This window comes from Danaus plexippus, chromosome Z (assembly GCF_018135715.1).
Source record: "Danaus plexippus chromosome Z, MEX_DaPlex, whole genome shotgun sequence".
Classification (NCBI taxonomy): domain Eukaryota; kingdom Metazoa; phylum Arthropoda; class Insecta; order Lepidoptera; family Nymphalidae; genus Danaus; species Danaus plexippus.
The window spans coordinates 14,096,459-14,117,801 of NC_083559.1; the positions used below are offsets into that span (position 1 = coordinate 14,096,459).

The window sequence follows — 21,343 nt, forward strand, 5'->3', positions numbered from 1 at the left end:
CTATAGCTGACTGGGCAAAATCTGATGCGTCTTAAAGGTAGTAAATGAGATTTAAGTAAATTTTTATAATTTTTTCGTATAACGGGATGAAAAATACCCTATGTTCGTCACCTGGTTCTAAAGTAATTTCCCACTAATGTCCACCCAAATCGGTACAGACGTTCTTGTGTTAAAAATTCTGTAACTAGAACGACTTTCTCTTATATTTACCAACATATTCGAAAGCGAAGGTGAATAAAAGGCTTTAATATTATTTGAGATTTATTTACACATTTCGTATTGCACTGAAAACTTTATTGAAAAATATTGCACAATCATTAACGTAAAACAACTAATACAAAGAAAGAGGGGAAAAAAGCAATACATCCCGATAGCTTCGAGCATTGCCTATGCATGAACGTTATTTTTCATCAATAAATAACTAAATACATAGTACATATAACTATAACTATACCTAATAAATTCTCCTTATTTTTACGAATAAGGTGGTATACATGTTGAGGTAATGCAAATATATAATTCAGTAGACTCGCTAAATATGCTTTGTGTTTTGTTTTGCTATCACGAAAATTCATGTCCGCAGATCTTCAGTGATGGCTTTGTATTGATATATCGTAAGATAGAATTAATAATGATTTTTTTTAAATAAAACAAAAGGAAGATAAAGGATTTATTATCAACCACGATTACTATATAAAAGTGGTGGGATCTATGGGAAGTAGCCCAAAGTGTCCTCCAAGCTGGCGTTCCTGCTTAGAGGGCGATGGTCGAACATTTTGGCTAATGGTACGTGGGGGGACAGCGGCGGCGGCTTAGGCCTTCGCCCCCCGGCTAGGGAGCGCACGTCGGTCCGCTGCGAGAGCCTCACGTCCGCGAACAGGGCCGCCATCTCTGCTGACTTCTTGACGCTCAAAGCGTCTTGAGAACCGGCGCCTGTACTACGGACTGGAAATATAATTTTAATAATATAGTACACGGGCGGATAGTATGTGACTTAAAAAACAGAAGGAGTTTTTGATCAGATATTTGTAAAATATATTTGATTATCTTAAATATATGTACGTGAGTGCGTGTGTGTGCGTGTGTGTATGTTCGTGTGTATGTATGTGTACGCACCGGTGAGTCGGTGCATGTTCCTCGCTCGCGCGTCTCTCTTGTTCTGTAACAGCAGCTCATAGTCCAGTGCGACGCTGTCCGAGCTGCGAGCGCGTCTACGACGATAAGACGCGCCGGACCTTTACCATAACGATACATACTTAGTACTTGTCATTTGTTATACTGCTCTAGGTGTATAGAAGCATGGGATTATGGATGTAAAAATTTCATTGTCTAAAAACTACTTAGTATCATATAAGAATTAATAATTTTATATTTCATAAGTGACAATAGAAATTATCAGTTATGATATATAAAATTACTTTGTTCATTGCTTACTTAATTGCTTAGCACGAGTTTTCATCGATATACTTAAACGTTACCCGTTTCTTGTTCACTAGCTTAGGTCGATACAATAAGTTCCGAACTGCTAACGCTCCGTAAGAAGTGATGATACAGACTTAGGGTAGGCGAGCTGGCGTTTTCTTACCTGCTTCTACTTCTTCCTTCGTAATCCTCGTAGCTCCTCTTCATCTTATCATAGGACTTCGGTTTGAGATATTCCGAGCTCTGTGCATCCGGCACAGTCTTTCTCGGTCCTGTGCAGTAACACTTGTTGCTGTCAGCGCAACTCTCAGAGTCACAGGAACAGTAACTGAAATCTCCTGAATACATTTCTCTGCAAATAAAAATTAAATTATCATCATTGAAATACTTTTTCAGATTATCCTTTAACACTAAGATTAGACATCAAAAAATTAAAAGAGGTTAGTTTTGTATGGAATTAAATTTGTAGTAGACACAGTTTTATTTTTACAATATCACCATATAATTTTATCAGATAAAATTTCATCATAGCACTCTAATACTTAAAATTGTTTTAAGAGTAAAGAATATCTTAATTTTTAATAATTGATATCGGATGTTAAGAAAAAAAAACAGCAAGATGGTTGGTTACACGTAGCCGTAATTAAGTGTAGAATTATGTTTTGATAACCTAATAAATGACTATTGCAATAGAAGCTTACACTTTAAATAAATCAAAACTTTATTTAAATAACATGAGCTGTATTAAAAAAAAAATTCTCAACAAAGAAATGTCTTGATTTATTGTTTTAGTCATATTCATTAAAACGTGGAAATAATTGCTTCCAGAGAAGAAAATATAAATATTATTTAAGGCCTGAAAATCAACATCCGCTTGGAGTCATTGTTCTTTTAGGACTCAGAACCTTATATTAATTTTATATGAAATTAAATTTACTAAACAACATACTTTTTAAACTTTAAAGCATATATTCAAAATGTGTCGCAGTTTATCAATACAGCGAAAGACTCAAAGTAAACTATTTGTATGCAGTCTACAATTAGAGATGTAATACTAGGACCATTTTTCTTACGCAAAATGGTTCCTCATTATTGGGTTCATTTACATTTTCGATATGTTGAAAATGACCAACAATACAGAAGCATTCATCAGTGTATGCAAAGTCGTTTGTAGCCAAGTTCGTTCCTTAGGAGGTTCATTGAAACTTTTATAATTGTTAAAACGATACATACTATCATAAGATCAATCCACCTAAACACTTGATTTCAATATAATGAAACTTAGTAGTTTAAACGGTGCTAAGTATATTAAAGATTTTATCTTATGAATAAAATTCTCTATGGAAGTCTAAAGTAAAATACAGTTTAATTTCACGTTTATAGTTAATAACTTTATTAGTATTTTTAAGTCGTCTTAACATTGAGTTTAAAATGTCGTCACTCCGATGTTGGCTAACCTGATTCAGGCTAAATCATTGCAAAAAATTTCAATAACAATCAGCTAGAGATGAGTGCATTAAAATTAATTCGCAATATTTGATACCAATGATTACGAGATGAAATGAAACGGTCTCACGAATTATAATTATCAAATATATGAAGATTATAATAAAATTGCAACTTAAATATCATTTTAGATTTCGTCATACCGTTCCAGTAAATTCAAATCATTACCAAATAATAAAAAAACAAAACTATTATAAATAACGAAATAAAAGACTCGATATTAGAACGTGTTAATTTGGCAATTAACTTGTTTCAAACGTGATGAAAGTTCCTTGAGAAATTTTTATACTTGAGTTTCTAACAATTATATAAACGATTGTTCCATCAATAAATCCTTAGTTTTATAATGTTTATGTGTCAATTAATAATTCGAAAGGATGTCAGTTAGTCGACTCGGTCCGCGCTGTGTTTAATTGCATTGCTTTCCTGCAATACATCTCAGAACGCTTCCGTAATTATTATTTATAGCCACTATTTACTAGAAACCGAATTTCATCTCCGTATGATAAATGCGTTCTGAAATCTCGTTTCGATATTTATTATACAATTAACATGAACACGTTTAGTAACAAAAAAAAAAAAAAGAAATATATTGCTCATATATATATTTTTTTGTTCGATCTGTAAATTTATAAGGAAATAGTAAATTTTTAAAATTCAAATGAAACTAATATTTTTCGGATGAACTACGCGTGATTTATTTTTGTAAAAAACTACATACTCCCGACGTTTCGGTTGCTTTTCAGTAACCGTGATCACTGGCAGACGAGATGTTTTTAAAATTTACCACAAAAAAAAAAAAAGAATCACTTGAGGGGAGTGAAAGTTGCGTTATTAATTCATAATGTATGAGGAACATGTGAAATCAATCTGGCGACGATCAACAGCTAATTGTCGGCAGTGGATTAAATGAACTAATTTATTATAGCGTTAAATTTATTATAAAGGAAAATAAATTCATAGTGCATTGTAGTAAATTGGTTTTGTTACTCACGGAGCGTCCCGAGCTGGGTGTTATGCTCTAATAAGAAGCGCGTTTCATTTCTATCTAATTAGGAAATACTAATTTGAACCTTATTTACTTAATTAATTGGTCTATTTTCATCTACGAGTTGCAGTGATGTATTATTTTTTTTTTCAATTTAAAGTATACCAAAAGATGCGTCCGTTTAACTGCGCGAGTTATGAAAGCTGGTAAATTATAATAATATATTGTTAAAAATGAATTCTTACTGGACGTCATTGAAATACAACTGGAACATCTCGCTGATATTATAAGTAACTTAGCTGGCTCGTTTGTTACAAAATGCGAACGAAAGGAAATATTGTACGAAGATTCGGAAAGAAAATTTTACGCAATTGATAGTTTTATATATATTTTTATAATGTCTGTGGTGTATAAGATTTGTGGTACAGAAGAAATTATTGGTCTCAAAAATATCCCTAGAAGATCCGGCACAAAGTTCAAATGAAAACAAATGAATATTACTAACTAACCAATATAATAAATAAAATGATTAGTATTGAGACTAAAATGTACACAATTATGGTAATTTATTACAAAGTAGAGACAGTTGTGAAACAAAAAAACGTAGAGAGATAACCTTTGAAAATGTGAAAGTTTTAAGGCCCAATAAATTTGCACAAATATTTCATTTTAAACATCAAATCTCGTTTGAAAGCACGACAAGTGTTATTGTTATCTTCTTAACAGCCCATCAAGATCGTTTAAAACATAAAAGAAAGTTGTACTAAAATCGGATTTCTTTTCTTTTTTTTTTTTTTTATGTTACTTTTATTCTATTAATTACATTGTGTACTTTAGAGGCAAATGTTTCCTGCAAAAGAATCGCTATGGAAATTAGAGCTGATAAGATCGTACGATATAATCTTATCTCAAGTTTAATTCACCGGTCAATAAGGCTCTCTACATAGAGCTTTATGTAGAATTTTAAATGCAAGTTTGTTTTTATAAACATTAAACAATATGTAACAGAAAAACATACATGCATATGTGTTGCTATGACTGTGTGTATACTCACTTGGAACATTCCTTGCAGTTCTTCCCCAGCAACTTGGCTTTGGCGGAATCTTTCCCGTTGTCCACTGAGCAGTAGCATTTCGGCTTACAATCTTTCAGCGAGCAGTAGCACCTATCGACACAGCTCTCGGACTCGCATTCGGAGCACGACACGTAACCGCTGGAGCTGTTCCTGTTCTGACAGCCGAGTCTGTTGCTGAGCGTCAGAAAGTCCGAGTCCTCGGAGGTGGACGTCCGCTCGCCTCTGGTCTTCCCGTTCCTTTTGGACACGTGGACGGATTTGTCCGAACGCTTCGTGTTCCTCTTCCTCATCGTTTGTCGTTTCGGTGCAGGAAACTCCGGCTCCTTCGGCCTGAACTGCCGCATGTCGTAACTCGTCGTCGAGACCGAGCTCTCGGAAACGGGTTCTTTGTTACTTTGTAAATGTACGTCGGAGCCGTTTTGCTTTTTTCTCTCTTTCTTCCTGAATTCTTTGCCGAATGGCAATCTGAACACCATGCGGAGACCTCTGGCGCTTTTGAAAATCTTCTTTCCTTTACTCTGGAAGGAACTGTTCCTGCGGAGTATCTTTTTCTTCTGTTTCTTCATGATAGCCTTACTGTGTTGGAATATTTCGTCTTTAGTCAGGGTGACGGCTAATTTCAGAAGAAATTCTTTATAGATCGGTTTCAGATCATTAAAAGACATCCCGTCCGGATCTATTATGACATTCAAAATTTCATCCATAGAATGTAAATTCTCTTGAACTTTGAATTCGTTGAATAATTCGTTAAAACCCAACGGCGACCCGCCGCCCTTTTTGCCGTTGTTTCTGAAATAATATTGTCATATATTAACTCATAGATCGTAAGAAGTCAACGAAATGAAGATATCTTTTAAAAAAATGCATCACTATTATAAGAGTGGCTGTAGGAATGTAGCGGACGCGGTTGCATTAACACAATTACTCGCCGGAGGCACGCGAGATGTAACCACTCCGGTAAACATGCTGTATTCAATCTCGTTAGTAAAGTTATTTTTAGACACTGTTTCTTATAATGATAACTTTAACAATTAATAAGCAACGAATTTATGCACATACCTCTGTCCGATTGATTTATATCTCGTCAGTCCGCCGGCATTTAAGAAGCTGCCGGACCGTGGTATGGCGACTTTTGTCAATATGTCGCCGGATTCGCTGAGCGACTTCCGCCCACTTTGACTTCTTCTCAAAGGCTCTTTGGGATGATCGGACGTGGTGTTGGGATGCGGCTTAGAAGGTACCGGCGGCGGTAGAGTCGGTGGTCTCTGTATGCTCTTCCTCCTCTCTAACTCTCTGAACAGTTCAATCTTTTCAGATATCTTAGTTTTAACCGAGGACTCACTGCTGCTGTGAGTATTCTGCGCCAGCATCGGCATCATATTGAGCGAATCTTTAGTGGACTTTTTAGACTCATGAGTTTCACTGCCACTTGTATCATTATGCTTTATTAAATCTAATTTCGCTTTCACTTCTTCAACAGTAATTCGTTTCGCTTCCAACGGTGGAACACACGGTGCTAGATGAGGTAAGTTTTCTGTAACATTTCTCGTCCTTTCTAATTTCGGTTTATCCGTGAAGGATTCGCTCGCTGAGAAGCCATCAGCTCTATCGCTGTCTCCACTGAGCGAAGATGTGCTACGTTTCTTTCTCGGTGGTCTGACGGGGATGTCGTTAGCTGGTATGCTGCTTGTAACACTCATACAAGTGACCCCGTTCCTGTTCTTCAGCTTCTTCGTATCGGAATGACCTTGCCGACTCATATGTGACATAAGTGATTTGTATAACGTCGCCGCTATAACTATAGCGTCCTCAGTCGTTTGACATACAAACCCATGACACTCAAGTTGTTTCGCAACGCCTATCTTCCTCATCACAACAGCGAAAAGAGGCGAGTGAGAATTTTCGTTGTGGGAGAGGATATATTTCTTTTCGGATGAATCTAATAGTTTGAACAAAGCGTGACGGTCAATATTATCTGGATCCGTTATTAATGGGACAAACGCGTAACTTAAATCGTTTTGATCCTTTTCATCGGGCTGGACAATGAATTTAACAGCTGACCAGACGGCTATCGTAGGAAATGGATTCAGCTGTTCCAAATCACCCTTCTCGCCCTTATATCTGACTTTAAGACCGCTTTTAGATATTTCAAGTCGACCTGTAAAAGTACTTTTCTGTCTCGTATTTCTTTTGTAAGCGAAATATAGATCTCTGAGTGGACCTTGCAAGCCGGACAGGCTGGTGACTTTGCTCTGTAATGGCGTTGATCCCAAATACTGCACGCTGAACACGTGCACGCCTATATTCTCAGCCGATAATCTTGACTCACCGGCCATATCAGCAAACATTCTTTCTATTCGATCCTGAACAGTATTGTTGATCTTTTTTATTTTTTTCTGACAGTAGTTACTCTCATCTTCGAATATTGTTGTTCTGCTGTCATGTGTTAGGCTAACCTGTTTATTATAAGTGAAATTACTGAATCATAGTCTGTAGATCGATTATTCATATTAAAGCTATATCCACAATAACCTACCTTGCTATCGCGCCTGGCTACATCCGCGTATTGTATGCTGTTTATTGAGCGCGTGTCATCAAATAGGGCGTCGATCTTCTGTTTGTACGACAATGAAGAGACGCTCGGGGCACGTGGTCTCTCATCCTGAGCTCCCAAATGGAATCCCCCCAAGGAAGAGCTCTCGTTGTCACCCGTTACCATCTTGAAATAAATACAATATGTACGCATTTATATATCCCTACGATAAAAAAAATAAACTGTTCCTTTAAAACCAACAGTCCGTTACATAAATAAACATGTCTCAACTACATTAACGTGTATTTAAAATATCTCATATGCCGAATACAATATAATTTCTCCTAGATCAGAGCCTCAAACTGAGAAAGTGAAACTTATTTTTAACATGACGAAACCGGAAATTGTTTTAAATGTATTATTTTCATTTATGCTCATTACATACAACATCTTGACATCGGAATTAATTAACACATTTTATGCATAGCCATAACAATTCCAAATATTTTAACGTTAATTAAAAAAACCATATGAATAAACAATCGCTGCGGCACTTGAATATTTAAAGATCGTATTTTAATTGCAATAGTATTTCGTCATTATATTATATATATATATAAATATATATAATATATTATGTATAACATTATGTACATTGTAAAGCTGTAAATATAGCGTGTATGAACGCTAGCATTCATCATAGCGAATATGATAAATAACTTGTGATACCATTTGATAGAATGATATCGAATTTTTAGCATGTCTGATGTAGCGCGTGCTAAACGGTACACGCAAGATAACTATGCACGCTGCATAGGTAATAACGCCTTAAAAATTATTAGTAGCAAAAAATGCATTGCATTAAGTAATAAATGCACTTCCTGGCAGTTATTACTATATTTATATAACATGTAATGTGTTCTATTTATTGAATTACCTATGAACGAAACTGACTTCCACCTGACCGAACCAAATGGAGAGTTATGTGTCTAGCTACGTCCGTGTTTGTGTTTTGTGTGTGCTTGTGTGTTAATGCTCAGTAGTAACTGACGATATGTAACCGATTTCGCGGATTATAAAGCTAGATAAGTCTTTGCAGCGCATGTGTGTAATGGAACAATAAAAATGTATACACAAAAAGAAAAAAATTAAATTCGCACACATCATTAACAAGTCAACGAGTTAAAATTAATTCGCATAAAACATAAATGTACGACATGAAAGAATTATTAAGAATATATACATGATTGTTTTATAAGAATAATTTTTTTATAATTCCTTGTAACTAACCTCGGTAATCATGGTTGGGCCCCCGGCCCAAGATTTGTTAGCATAACGACACAATCGAAAACCTTGTTCCGTCCTGAAATAATAATACTCAAATAAATATTAGTGCAGATAAGAAAAACAAATGATTATTTACATGTACAAAGGTTTGGGTCAAATTACTTAAACAATACATTTGATTATATATAAAGAGAGCAGTTTTATTTTCGTATATTATATATTTTATTATAATGTCGACACTTCAGCATCCTACATTATCGTCTTATACTTTATGTCATGCAGAAGATAATAAATGCTTATGTATTAGATATTATTCTTCTTAATAATATAAAATAAAACAATCAATGATTATCACAAGAGAATATAAAAACAGGTTTATGGTTTAAAAAATTCTATCAGTCCTTAGAATATATACTTATCAAAATGTATTGGACTTTTTTTTATATATCAATACTATCACACTTGCAACACCAACACGTCTTTCACGATGAAATATGCCGTGAAGCGTTTGGAACTATTAATAGAATTTTAATTCTTATAGCTATTAAACAGAAGTGTACTTTGCAACATAAAAGCATGTGTGAATTTAGTAGAAAGTTTGTATTTAATAAAAGATGAGGTTAGAAACATATGCATATTAGTATGCAGCTCATAAATAGCCCGTTATGTAGAAATATTCAGCTGTTACCAACGGCTGGTTCTGAACGTTTGAGCGTAGTTTGCATTGTTACACCAAGGTAATATAATACCTAGTATACATGCTACCTATTGTTCATATATTTACAGCTACTTTCTAGACTGTTGAATTTGTTCAAATATTCATAAGCACATGTCCTGCATATATTATATATAAGCTTCATTTGAACAGTTGAACAGTTACAAAACTACGTAATACCTTTGTATGGCATATTATATATATAACGTCAAAATGGACTCCTCAGTCGAAAGTTTCGAAACTAAGTTGACAGTTGACGTATATTTTTTTAATGGAATACAATGAAACACCGAACTAACATTTTTTTTTAAATTTTAAACCAAAAAATAATAATTTTGGAGTAATTATCAGTATGTATATAACAGTAATCTGTTAATAAAAAAAAACAATGTTTTTATATGACAGTGTTATCAATAGTGAGATATAATTCCATGCATAGTCTTTTACTGCTGTTTAAGAATTAATGTCACAGTTGTGAGTATGATTTATCTAAAGATTTTAATGAGGTTAAAAATAAACCGTTTTAATCTAAATAAATTTTAATCAAATGATTCGTTAATTATTTATATAAATCACCTCATTATCTTAGTCAGTATACTAATATGTGATTATCGAACAAAAAACATTGAGCATCTAGCGCAGATATATCTATTAAGCGATGTAGGAAATTTTCTTTCGAGCTCCGAACGCTTAACACAAGTTTGCGCGGTAACGTGTAGTTTAGTGACATACTAATCGTTTCAAGTTAGTAACTCAATAAACGACGTTAGATGTGCGAAAATTTATGAATGAAAACGGTTAACGCTAAGTAGTATTACGATCCAAACTTTCTGCAAAGTTACAAAGTTTTAACCTACTCGTTACATATATTTTTTATTTAGAGCCTTTTTTATACCGTCTAAATATTGTGAAACTTGTATCGGAAGATTACTTCCAGCAGAGAAAATTTATACTGAAAGACACAAATCTTATTCTATTAAAATATTATTTAATTAAAAGGACCTTCGACTACATATAATCTTAAAAAAAAAATATTCAACGTTCTCGATCAATCACAACAGTTTTACGACAACACTAGTTCAAATAAAAATTATTTCAAACTACACTTCCTACAGGCCATACATCAGATAGTATTAACATGATGATTTTCTTAAGCAAATACAGCGCGTCATTTCTAACCCGTTTAAATACATTAAACAATAATCAAACGTCACTTCTAACACATTCAGAACATTTGAAATTTAAATGTTCGGTCGTTAAGGTTTCCCTCTCCGTAAGTATAAACATGCTTGAACATTTCAAGAGCTTTCCTCTTAAATTCCTGCATCGTAAATTTACTAAATTTCCTACCGAATTGCCCGGTTACTGTGTGTTGTACTTTCAAATAAAGCCAATGACACTTTATCCTCGTTATTACTTTAGCACAAATAAATTAACATCACTGATATTTTATATAAAAGATACTTCTTGTTATATCCATCATGTAGCTATAATACTTAGTGCCTAGTATAGACCTGTAATTTAAACAAAATGAATTGTCTCCATCCTCTCAAACTCTACGTCCAATTAAATATCACGCTAAATTAATGTCGATCAAACGAAATGAAATAAAATAAACAAAATTTCAAACTTGTATCAAATTTCGTCATAAACGCATTCTCTTTTCAGATGAATATAGAAAAACATTTCGTCAATTATCATGTGGCGACTCAGATAGAAGTGACATTTAATTTCTCAAGTTTTAATAATATTTCTGTTTAAAAGTCATAATTTACATTTAAAAGAAGGCCATACGAAAAATTATTTTTAATGGATTGTCTTAAAGAATTGAGTAACAATTTTTATTTATGTTCTATTAAAGAAATAATCGTGAATTAGTCGTTTGTATCGAGATGTACGCAATCATTGTAGAGATAACGTTAAGTTGGTTACGTAAACTACTTTGAACATGTATTGAAGGAACGAACGATTATCACCCGTGAATAAATTTACTCTTTTATATATCTATATATATATGGTTTAATTCATTAAAGTTCCTAGATACTAGTGAAATTCATACACTTATTTAGCATTAAATATAAGTTAAGCTAATACTTAAATGATTATCAGAAAGAGACGTGTATTATAATGTATTCATATTTATCTCCGATTAGTACTTTTGTTCTACCCCTCAAGTTTGTAAGCGAGGAAAGACAAAACTTACAATTACTTAAAGTAATCTAAGGAAACGCAAAAGATTTCCTCAAAGCAGTTTCATGCAAAAAGGACATTCTTAGCGAAATTGCCCGAAAGCATTGAAGCATAATAAACTTTGAAAAGCTCACAACACCTGTTAAGTGAAATTGAAGTTAAGTAACAGTCAATGTAGAAACGACCTATCCTTATTCATCTCCATGTTACACCGTAACTCGTAAATATTATTTTTATATTTTCTAAGAATATTAAGTTATGAACAACATACAATGTCGGTGTAAACGAAGCTCTGACTTTATTACAGTATGTATATAAACAGTTAATTACCGTATAACAACAGTTATTCCAATTACTTATTAAGAACCGTTTATTTAAATTATTTACAACTTAGTAAAATAATTCAAATAAGCCGTTCTGTTCCATAAATAAATATTTACAGCCGATTTAATGTACGGCTATTGGATTTCTTGTTTACATGAAAAAAAGCAAAGTGACTTTGTTCTTTTAAATTTCATTATAGACAGATTTTTTTTTAAGGAACTTTATGTTATGTTGTGCCACTGATATTATCAAGTAAGAAAATCTTTCATTACGCTTCGTACACACTTAACGCTATAAAATATAAATAATACTACTTATAGTACATTCACAACTTATCTAGAGATGTTTTATGTTACACTTAAATTTACTATCGCGTCTCTCCTTATCTTTAGATCATGTCTTTACCTTCACTCGAAGAGAGGTTCATACAAACAAATTTAAATTCTTTGTTTCTCTCTAAACTATTCATGCATATTACTTTTGTATGAAATAAAAGTTTTATTATTATCATTTCTCCAATCACCAGACTGTTACAGGATTAACTATTATATATTAATTTTGTTGTCGTATTAAATGTTGCAGGATGTTGAGGCTTCATTAATTCAAACGTATCTTGCTTGTAACTAGATGAGTCTCACTAATAAGAATCTTGTGTTCTAAATATGAATTCCGCTACCGTGACCGTGTTTTATAGCATCGAATTCAATCAAAAGATTACATTGGATATATCATAACGGTTGCAGCCGCAAGCCACGGTTACAGTTAAAGTCTTACCCTACTTCACTTTGATTCGTATCACGGAATTAAGCTCACGTGTCGCGCAATATTTAACGCATAAAATCTTACGGATTATTCCATTTTTATAATATTTTTTTTAGAACGTTTCTACTATAACCATAAATTATTACGGCTTTTTAAAGACGTACTTATATTTTTCTTGCATTATACTGTTAAATCTAACGAGTATTTGGGAATGTATGTCAAGAGGCCATTACAGATATGTTAAAAAATATCTTACTATAATTGAAACTTATTGGTTATTTTTTTATTATGTAATAAATATCACATTTTTTTTTTTGTTAGAAGCTTTTATGTAAATGTAAGGGAAAGTTGTCAAACATTTTGTCTCAATTATCATATTAATGGGATTTTTATGATAAGGAGACTTGTTGAGAATTTTGTTGATACATCAAAGTCGTGCATTGAAAGTAAAACTTTCGTTGTATTGAAAATAGAGTACGGTTCTAAATCAAAAGGCAATATAACTCCCGCAAGTCGTAAATTTAAATGTCAGTTGGAATTGATTAGACTTACCTCGTTCTAGACGATACCAACGTAATCTCAGTAAAGATCAAAATGTCGAACAAAACTTTGAGATCAACGTTTGAACATTTCAATATCTACACACCCAAGACACAGACGATTCAATTTAGTTAATGAAAAAAAAAAAACAATGGTAAATAAAATAAAAATCCAAAAAAAAAATTCAAACAACTGACATTTTGCAATGAAAGGTTTTAGATTTTAGATTAAGCCTAACTAAATGCAGTTTTTCAATGCTAGCTCATACAATAGTTAAAAATTAATTGGCGTATTTTATAAATAATGTTCAATGACATTCACGTTTGACTTAATATCAACTGTTGGTATTGCGGTCAAAACTCGCAATCTGTCCTAAAACTAGTTAACACAAAGAAGTGAATATTGACGAGTTTTCTCGAACACGGTGGAGTTAGCGCTTTCACTGTTACCAGCTGTCTACGCAAAGTCGCTTCTATCCAATATTTTAATTTAATAAAATTAACGAACGAACTGACATCGGATACACGTGTGACTTAACTCTGCTACAGATTAAAAAAAAACTTTTTTAATCAATTTAAATTTAGAACACATGTTCGTAAATATTAAGTCCAGTTTAAATGCATCTATACTCGGATGCATCACTAGCGTTTATAATTTGTATTTTTTGTTTTGCAATAACCTCATTTAATATTATCATAAAATAAACCTATAATAATATTTAAAAAAAAACGACATCAAATTAAACCAAAAAGGTTATATCTTTCAAAATAAGTATATTAACATACATTTTCAAGTCACTCCTTCTATTTTATTTTCTTATCGAAATAAAAAAGGACGTCACATTAAAAATAAAGTAAAATCGGTGACCGTTATAAAAAAATATTACCAGCAAAATAAGCTCAAATGAAACGCAACACAGTAGAAGAGCTGTCTGGATCTCCACTTAACCATTAATATGCATATCAAAAGGTGTAATTAATTTCTTGTAACCGCTGGGGACGGTAATACAAATCACGCCTTATTATATTCTGTACCGTGCACTGCTTGATACCCGCTATATATCATTACTTTAATATAACATGACGTTTAATGCGGTTAAGAAATGTTACCGGTTAAGTTAAACTGTTAGTTAAGCATCGATGACGGAAATTAGACAGCCTTAAAGCTTCCACGTAATTATGTCAAAGAAAGCCTCTTGATTGTTAAATAAAGATCACATCTTTCGGTAGGATAACATTAAAAATAAATGGTTTTTAATAGCTTAAAAAATCCTATAAATAACTCGAAATTTGTTAAAAGGTATCAGTACTTTGCGTGGTTTAAAGTTATGAAACAAATATCGTTTTTGACTTGACTGTTTTTGGGTTTAATATATTTCACAGTGAATAAATAAAACCTTCTTATTTGTCTGCGTAGCCACAGATTAAAAGACATAAAATGACAACTTTTTGCCATTACACTAACCTGTCATTATTGCGTCGATACTTGTCGTACTAACATTAAATGATAGATGATATAATAAACCATGCAAAATGTAGAAGTCATGTAACGTTTCGAAATAATTATATTAATATTAAATATAAACAACATTAAGTTTTTTTTAAGATTTACACAAATAAACTTTATAGGGGAATTAAACATTCGAAAAGTTTTTTTCTGAACACAAAATTACCGATTATTTTTGCAACAAAGTCTATACCAACTGAGTACAGTACAATAATTATACGAATGGAAAAAAAATTGATATTCCTTTATCTTGTCTATGATAAATTAGCGGCTTCTACGTTACTTTACATGAAGCAATATCAGTTTTACCGTCTAGTAAGTATATCATTGTTTCAAGGGTATTTAAACAAATTTTTATTCATCGTCCAAATAGATACATTATTTTCAAATCATTAAGACAACGACGAATCAGAGACTATAAGGATACTGAAAAGTAATAATAGTCTCCAAATTTTGTTACATTATACAGTACATGAGACATAAAATGTGTATTAGGTACAATGACGTTAAATAATTGTGATAAAATTAAACTCAAATCAAATTCTATAGGTGCGATTGCATATAATTTAGATATTTATACTCTAAATTCTAGAATATTCTCCTAAATAAATAAAACGCTTAACGTAAACTTTTAAAATTATCGATAAATTCAATAATTCGCATCCCTAAGCTTTTTATTAATATTAAAGTTAAAAATGCAACAACAAAGGTACTTTCCATCCGTATATTATATACATATATAATAATTATGTTAATTAAATACTTAACAGAACAACTCATGGTGTTTCTTAATGACATATAATTTCCATTTCGTTGAAAATTGTTTTAATACGCCCAACCAAAAACCATAACAGGTCCGCGGCGAGTTCGGCAAGCTATTACGTAAATATATATAACCGTACGTAAAATTTGATCGTTTGATTAAAATGTATGTGAATTATCAGTTGGGGTTCAGTTTCGCCATGGGTGAAAGTTATGGTGTATGAATTAATTCGAAAAGAAATTTATTTATGACCGCCTTAGCTCTTTCCTAACATCGATTAAACATTCGACGTCCGAAGAAAGCGAGGGAGAGTGTTTTTCTAATCAGTCTAATTAAAGCCCTTGTGCATTACTAGTGCCTCGTCGGATTTGATCGCCTATCACGTATAAGACATTTCCTTATTCGATATAGTTTGCTACGCTTTGAATCTCGACAGAGACGAACGGGAACACATTAAAGTAATAATTTTTTTTTTGTGAGACTGCTCGTATTGTAACTGTGTGGGTAACACTGATCGATGAGTATTGACCATTAAAATAACCTTTTAAGTGCAATTTGTCTTAAATATAATGATTAAAAGGAAATGTACACCTATTTTGGACTCGAAAAAATACCTTCTATTATATTGTAAATCTTAAAAGGAAATTTTCAATACTTTCACAATTTGTTATTATAAAATAATATTTGTAAAGTAGAGAGCGAATATAAAATATTTGTGAAGTGTATAAAAGTAACATAGTTATGTATTAGGAAAAATAATTACTTAATAAAGTTCATAATTAAGAATTTAACACTGTACATAGCTCCATCTTTGCAACTCGCTCAAAGGCTTAAATGATTATTTAATAACCAGAATATAGGAGATATATAGAAATTATTCAATTTTTTTTTTTAAGAAATTCCCTTCATTCTATATTTTAATATTATCGACCACGCGAAGGCCTACATCACTGATTACCATGAACGGTTATTTGCTATAAAAACTTAATTAATGGACCGAAATAATAATGATTTATGGCGTTTCTCGCAACGGTTTATAAGAATTTATGTTCCGATAAAATAATATACAACAAAATTATTTTTAGCACCAATGAGGTTCCAGTTCCATACTCAATCAAAATTGCTACAGATTATATTTTTAAAAAATATGTATATTATTTAATTATTATCTATAACTTGTTTTTTTTAACATAATTACGTATTATAAGTCACAGCTAGTGAATCATCGTTAAATTTTTTTTGTTTCATTCTATCCCTTTAACACGTCACTTTATTTTCTATTATAAACTAGGTAATTTAAATTAAGTAAAAGAAATATATTGAGAATAATTTATTTAAAAATCCCACCTTTACTAAAACCGTATCCGTTCAGACGATGTCTTGTACAAAGCATTAATTAAAATTGCAAAGCAAAAATTATGATTTAAATGAAACAAAAGTGAAATTTCATTCTAACGTATTTCAGTTGTGACTTATTATGAGTAAGTGACTAAGCTGTATTGCTTACCAGCGAAAGCAAAGGTCATGGGTCGCTTTCAGAATACAATGAAATTGAGAGCAGTGAGTCTTTATTTGATGACAAACGAATTTTATCACATTCAAGCCGACTCGCCTTGACATAAGATTTGACCTTGCAAACAAAAACTGACAGAACCATTAGTAAGACCATTGTCTGTTTAATTTACACAAAAGAACTTTCCACTTGATTTAAATAAATATTAATTTTATTTTTATTGTTAAAAATAATTACTATACACGGATTTATCAAGTGTTTATAATATATATATATATATATATATTAAGATAGTGAATAAGCACTGAACACGATGCATGATACCTACTTTCTAAATTGAGATATTAGACATCAACAAACTAGAAATATCACACTTTTATGCGTTAAAATGAATTACAATTTAAAATAAACATTTCATATTAATTGTTTTATTATTTATTTATTACTAAAAACTTTATGAAAGTCAAATACAACAATAACTTCACCGCGGCTGTATACATGCGGGACCAGTTTAGTTAAATTAGTAAACTGTGTCAGTTACTGCAATTATTTTTTGTTCATACTTTGAAACTATTTAGACAGGAACTTCTAAGAAAGCTAATGAATCATGTGAAACAGAAATTCTCTTTCATTTATTCCGATTTATCTGCGACCGAACTATCTAGAGGTGGCAATTAATATGCGCATCGAGCTGGTTTGGCTACTGAAAATAAATTGCTCGCAGTTAAAAATAAAAAAGTAGTCCCTATTTTGGAAGTTATAAGGTTCAATGTGGTGTGTCTCTTCGGTATAAATAAATTGAATATATTATATTTACGCTAAGATCATCCAAACCATAATACAATGGTAAAAAAAATAATCATAAAAATACTTTTACACACTCGGACGAAAATTGTTTTATTTCTCTTTTAAAGGATTAAACCGTTTCGTAGTTAAACCGGAACAAACAAACAGGAGATAAATAAACGTTTCTTCATTTTACTCATGCAATAAGATGTACTTTTGTATCGAAATATTGAACCTTTGTTTCCTACACAGATTTCGCACGAATCACTTTCAGCTTCTTACAATAATAAATCACACAAATTCAGAAATATTTTATATAAACATTTAATTTTAAACTGGGGTTATTTTGTTTCTAATCATAAAATAATTTTAATAGTTATATGACAGCCCGGGCTGGCTGTATGAAAACTTTCACCACTAACTGAATAAGTAGGTATTACTTGCAACCTCCGAGCAACGGTTATCCGATTTTATAGACTCCATTTTTGAAAAAGCCTCGAATGTTCTTTAGCTCGAGTATTATAGTTTTTAAATTTCGTATATATATTTATTTATTAATTCATTTATTTATTTATTTTTAATATATAGCTTTAAGTATTATTAAAAGTGAGAAGATGATAAAGTGAAGAAAAGTTTTATTCATTTCAAATTTTTTTGTTCAATAAATAAATACATTTAAAATTAAAGAAAGTAATTTAAACATTTATGGCCAAATCTTGGTATACTTAAATGAAACTAATATTTTTCGGATAAACTACGCGTGATTTATATTTGTAAAAAACTTCGTACTCCCGACGTTTCGGTTACTTTTCAGCAACCGTGACCACGGGCAGACGAGATGTGAACATCATCATCTTAGTACACATCACCAACTAAAGACACATTCAGCTACAAAACCAGCTTATGAACAAAATACGGAAACCTTTTCTGTATCAATATTAATACATATTACTAAGCTATACGATTTGGTAAAACAAACATCCTTGTGGTTCGAATAAAAAAATCAATACACATATACATTCTCTTACAATAAAAATATTTGACAGAAAAGTAAATCAATACAACCAAAAAATGACACTAAAAACTTTGGCATAGAACATAATTCTTTATAAATAAAACAAAAAAAACCTGCTAGTTATAAAGTATGTTGACTTTTTGACGATTACTGCGCGTCCACTTTCATCTCTTAATTTAATATTCAACATGACAGAAACTCGCTTACAAGATGACTTATTGAGTGCTTACGGTTTTAAAAAACACGACACTTAATTCTTTTTGCGCTTTTTCTAAACGTAATTGTTCTTTGAAAAGTTTCTTATGAAAAACAAAAAGTTCTAATACTGGCAATATGTTTTTTTTTTTTAATTATCCTATTATATGAAGCCAATGTTACAAATATACAAGAAGCTAAAATTTACTCAGTTTAACCTGTCTTAACTCAGTATTTCTGTTGACTAAAGAAACCGTAACCATATTTTAAATAATTTTTTTATAAAAATATTTAATAGAATATGTTCATAATAATATTGTTAAAGAATAAAAGATAGTATTTAAATTTCATATCACTCCAATGGATTGTAGATTTCGTAAACGTTTAAAACCTGTAATTATTTAATATTTAAAAATATATGTTATAGTGCTGTATAAAAAAAACCGGACATCCTACTTATAAAATATCATCACATTTTATTACAGATCAGGATGTTAACGTTCCATTAATTTTATGATTATTCTTTCACGCGAATTAATATATCACAGTCCAACGAAAATTGTGTTCCACGACCTAGATTAATAACCGAAAAGCATCTTTTCTTATGCAACTTAATTAATAACAGCATATTTTCCGTCAAATAACTTTTACAGATTATATTTTGTCAAAAGAATATCCAAAAAAAAATTTGATCAATGATTTAAATAAAACACAAATTTCACAAAAACAAGACATTATAAAATATCTCAATAAGAACATAACAGATACTTGAATAACGTTTATATTAAGTTTGACAGATATTTAATATGAAAGAAGCAAATAATCCGTTAGTCCTGCCACGAAGATTCATATGTTACGGAAACTTAATTATGTTAATAAGTTTTTTATTTAACTATATTATCGATGATAACTCAGCACAAACCCTCTCAGAAATAAATTTTTGATCCACATATTCACTACTCACCATGGCATCCATAGATTTTAGTTGCTGTAATCCGAACATATAGTCAATCCGTATTTAAGAACATAAAATTTATTCAGACAATATATAACATAATTATTCCGTCACGAAGTCACTGAAAGGCACATCACATTCCAAATTCGAAATTCATCTCGCGCGTCATCCACAGACAATATTTTCTTTTTAATTGAGTGTATCGCGTGCCAGTGCGGTTTTATTGAGTCGCGTGTGGAGCGTGTTTTGTAGGCGACGGACTATGGTCAACTGATACATGTAGGAACGCAACGGTGCCTTACCGTTGCAGATGCTATAAGAGCAATTGTGCAGGAATTTAAGGAAGCAAAACTCACTTAATGATTTATTGTTTTTAATGTTTAATATTTCACCTGATACACTATCCCTGAAAAATTCAGTCGCTCGAATATTCCTATGATATATTTAGCTTGTTTTTATTTTACGTTCACATTGCGCATTTTAATGACCCCGTAATTCTGACAGAACGATTAAGGAAAGATCCAGGTTTTAGTTACCTTATATATATATTTTAGAATTTCTTATATTTTATTGATGTCAAAGATTAATATGGGTAAGATGAATATTTTACTAATATAAGTCATTATTTAGATCCTAAATTAAAAATATATAAAATTTTATTTACATGTGAAGAAATCAATCAGGTGAAATTGGTAAAATAGATGGGTACAATAAACTTATATGTACTCGCCGTGAAAGTTATTATTTTCTGTTTCACTCTAAGGTTGTGAAAGTGTACACTTTTCAAAAGATGAATTAACATTTAATGTTACGAATAACAAATCTTAGCCGTGGTATTACTAATTAGACTTAATTGCTCCAATTTTTTTTTTTACTATTTAACACATTCCAAAATTTTACATTTACTTTCTTTTCGCTTAAAATTTAAATTTGTTTTAATGAAAAACGTTGGTTTTGCGTTTCGCTGTAAGTAATTTCAATATTTTTTTTATTCAATATAAAAGTACATTTTAGGCTTGGAAACTACAAAAAAGTTTCCTTAAAGATATAAAAACTTTTTTCTTTTATGCTATGGCTTCATTCGCACTGTAATTATGGAATTTTTTGCAAATGTCAACGTTCTTATTTGTTGGATGAAAACAATTTTGAGTTTGACACAGAAACTGTCATCAGTTGAATTAAAAACCTGTCATTTTGGTCGCGTCTACTTTGTTATCAATAAATTTTATAGCCTACGAGAAACATGTTTATATTCTAAATAGTTTAAT

The 21,343-nt window shown here is 31.4% G+C and overlaps 1 protein-coding gene across 1 annotated transcript; it reads right to left on the bottom strand.

Annotated features, from left to right (window-relative positions):
- Nucleotides 1–249: 249 nt before the first annotated feature.
- LOC116777833 (uncharacterized) lies at nucleotides 250–20,332 on the bottom strand. Its single transcript, XM_032671580.2, has 8 exons — nucleotides 20,085–20,332; nucleotides 8,815–8,887; nucleotides 7,528–7,710; nucleotides 6,051–7,447; nucleotides 4,971–5,780; nucleotides 1,586–1,774; nucleotides 1,117–1,235; nucleotides 250–945 (listed from the first exon to the last, which is right to left on the bottom strand). Exons 1-8 carry the CDS (start codon nucleotides 20,090–20,092, stop codon nucleotides 710–712), a joined length of 3,015 nt encoding a protein of 1,004 aa, XP_032527471.2. The 5' UTR covers nucleotides 20,093–20,332; the 3' UTR covers nucleotides 250–709.
- Nucleotides 20,333–21,343: the final 1,011 nt, after the last annotated feature.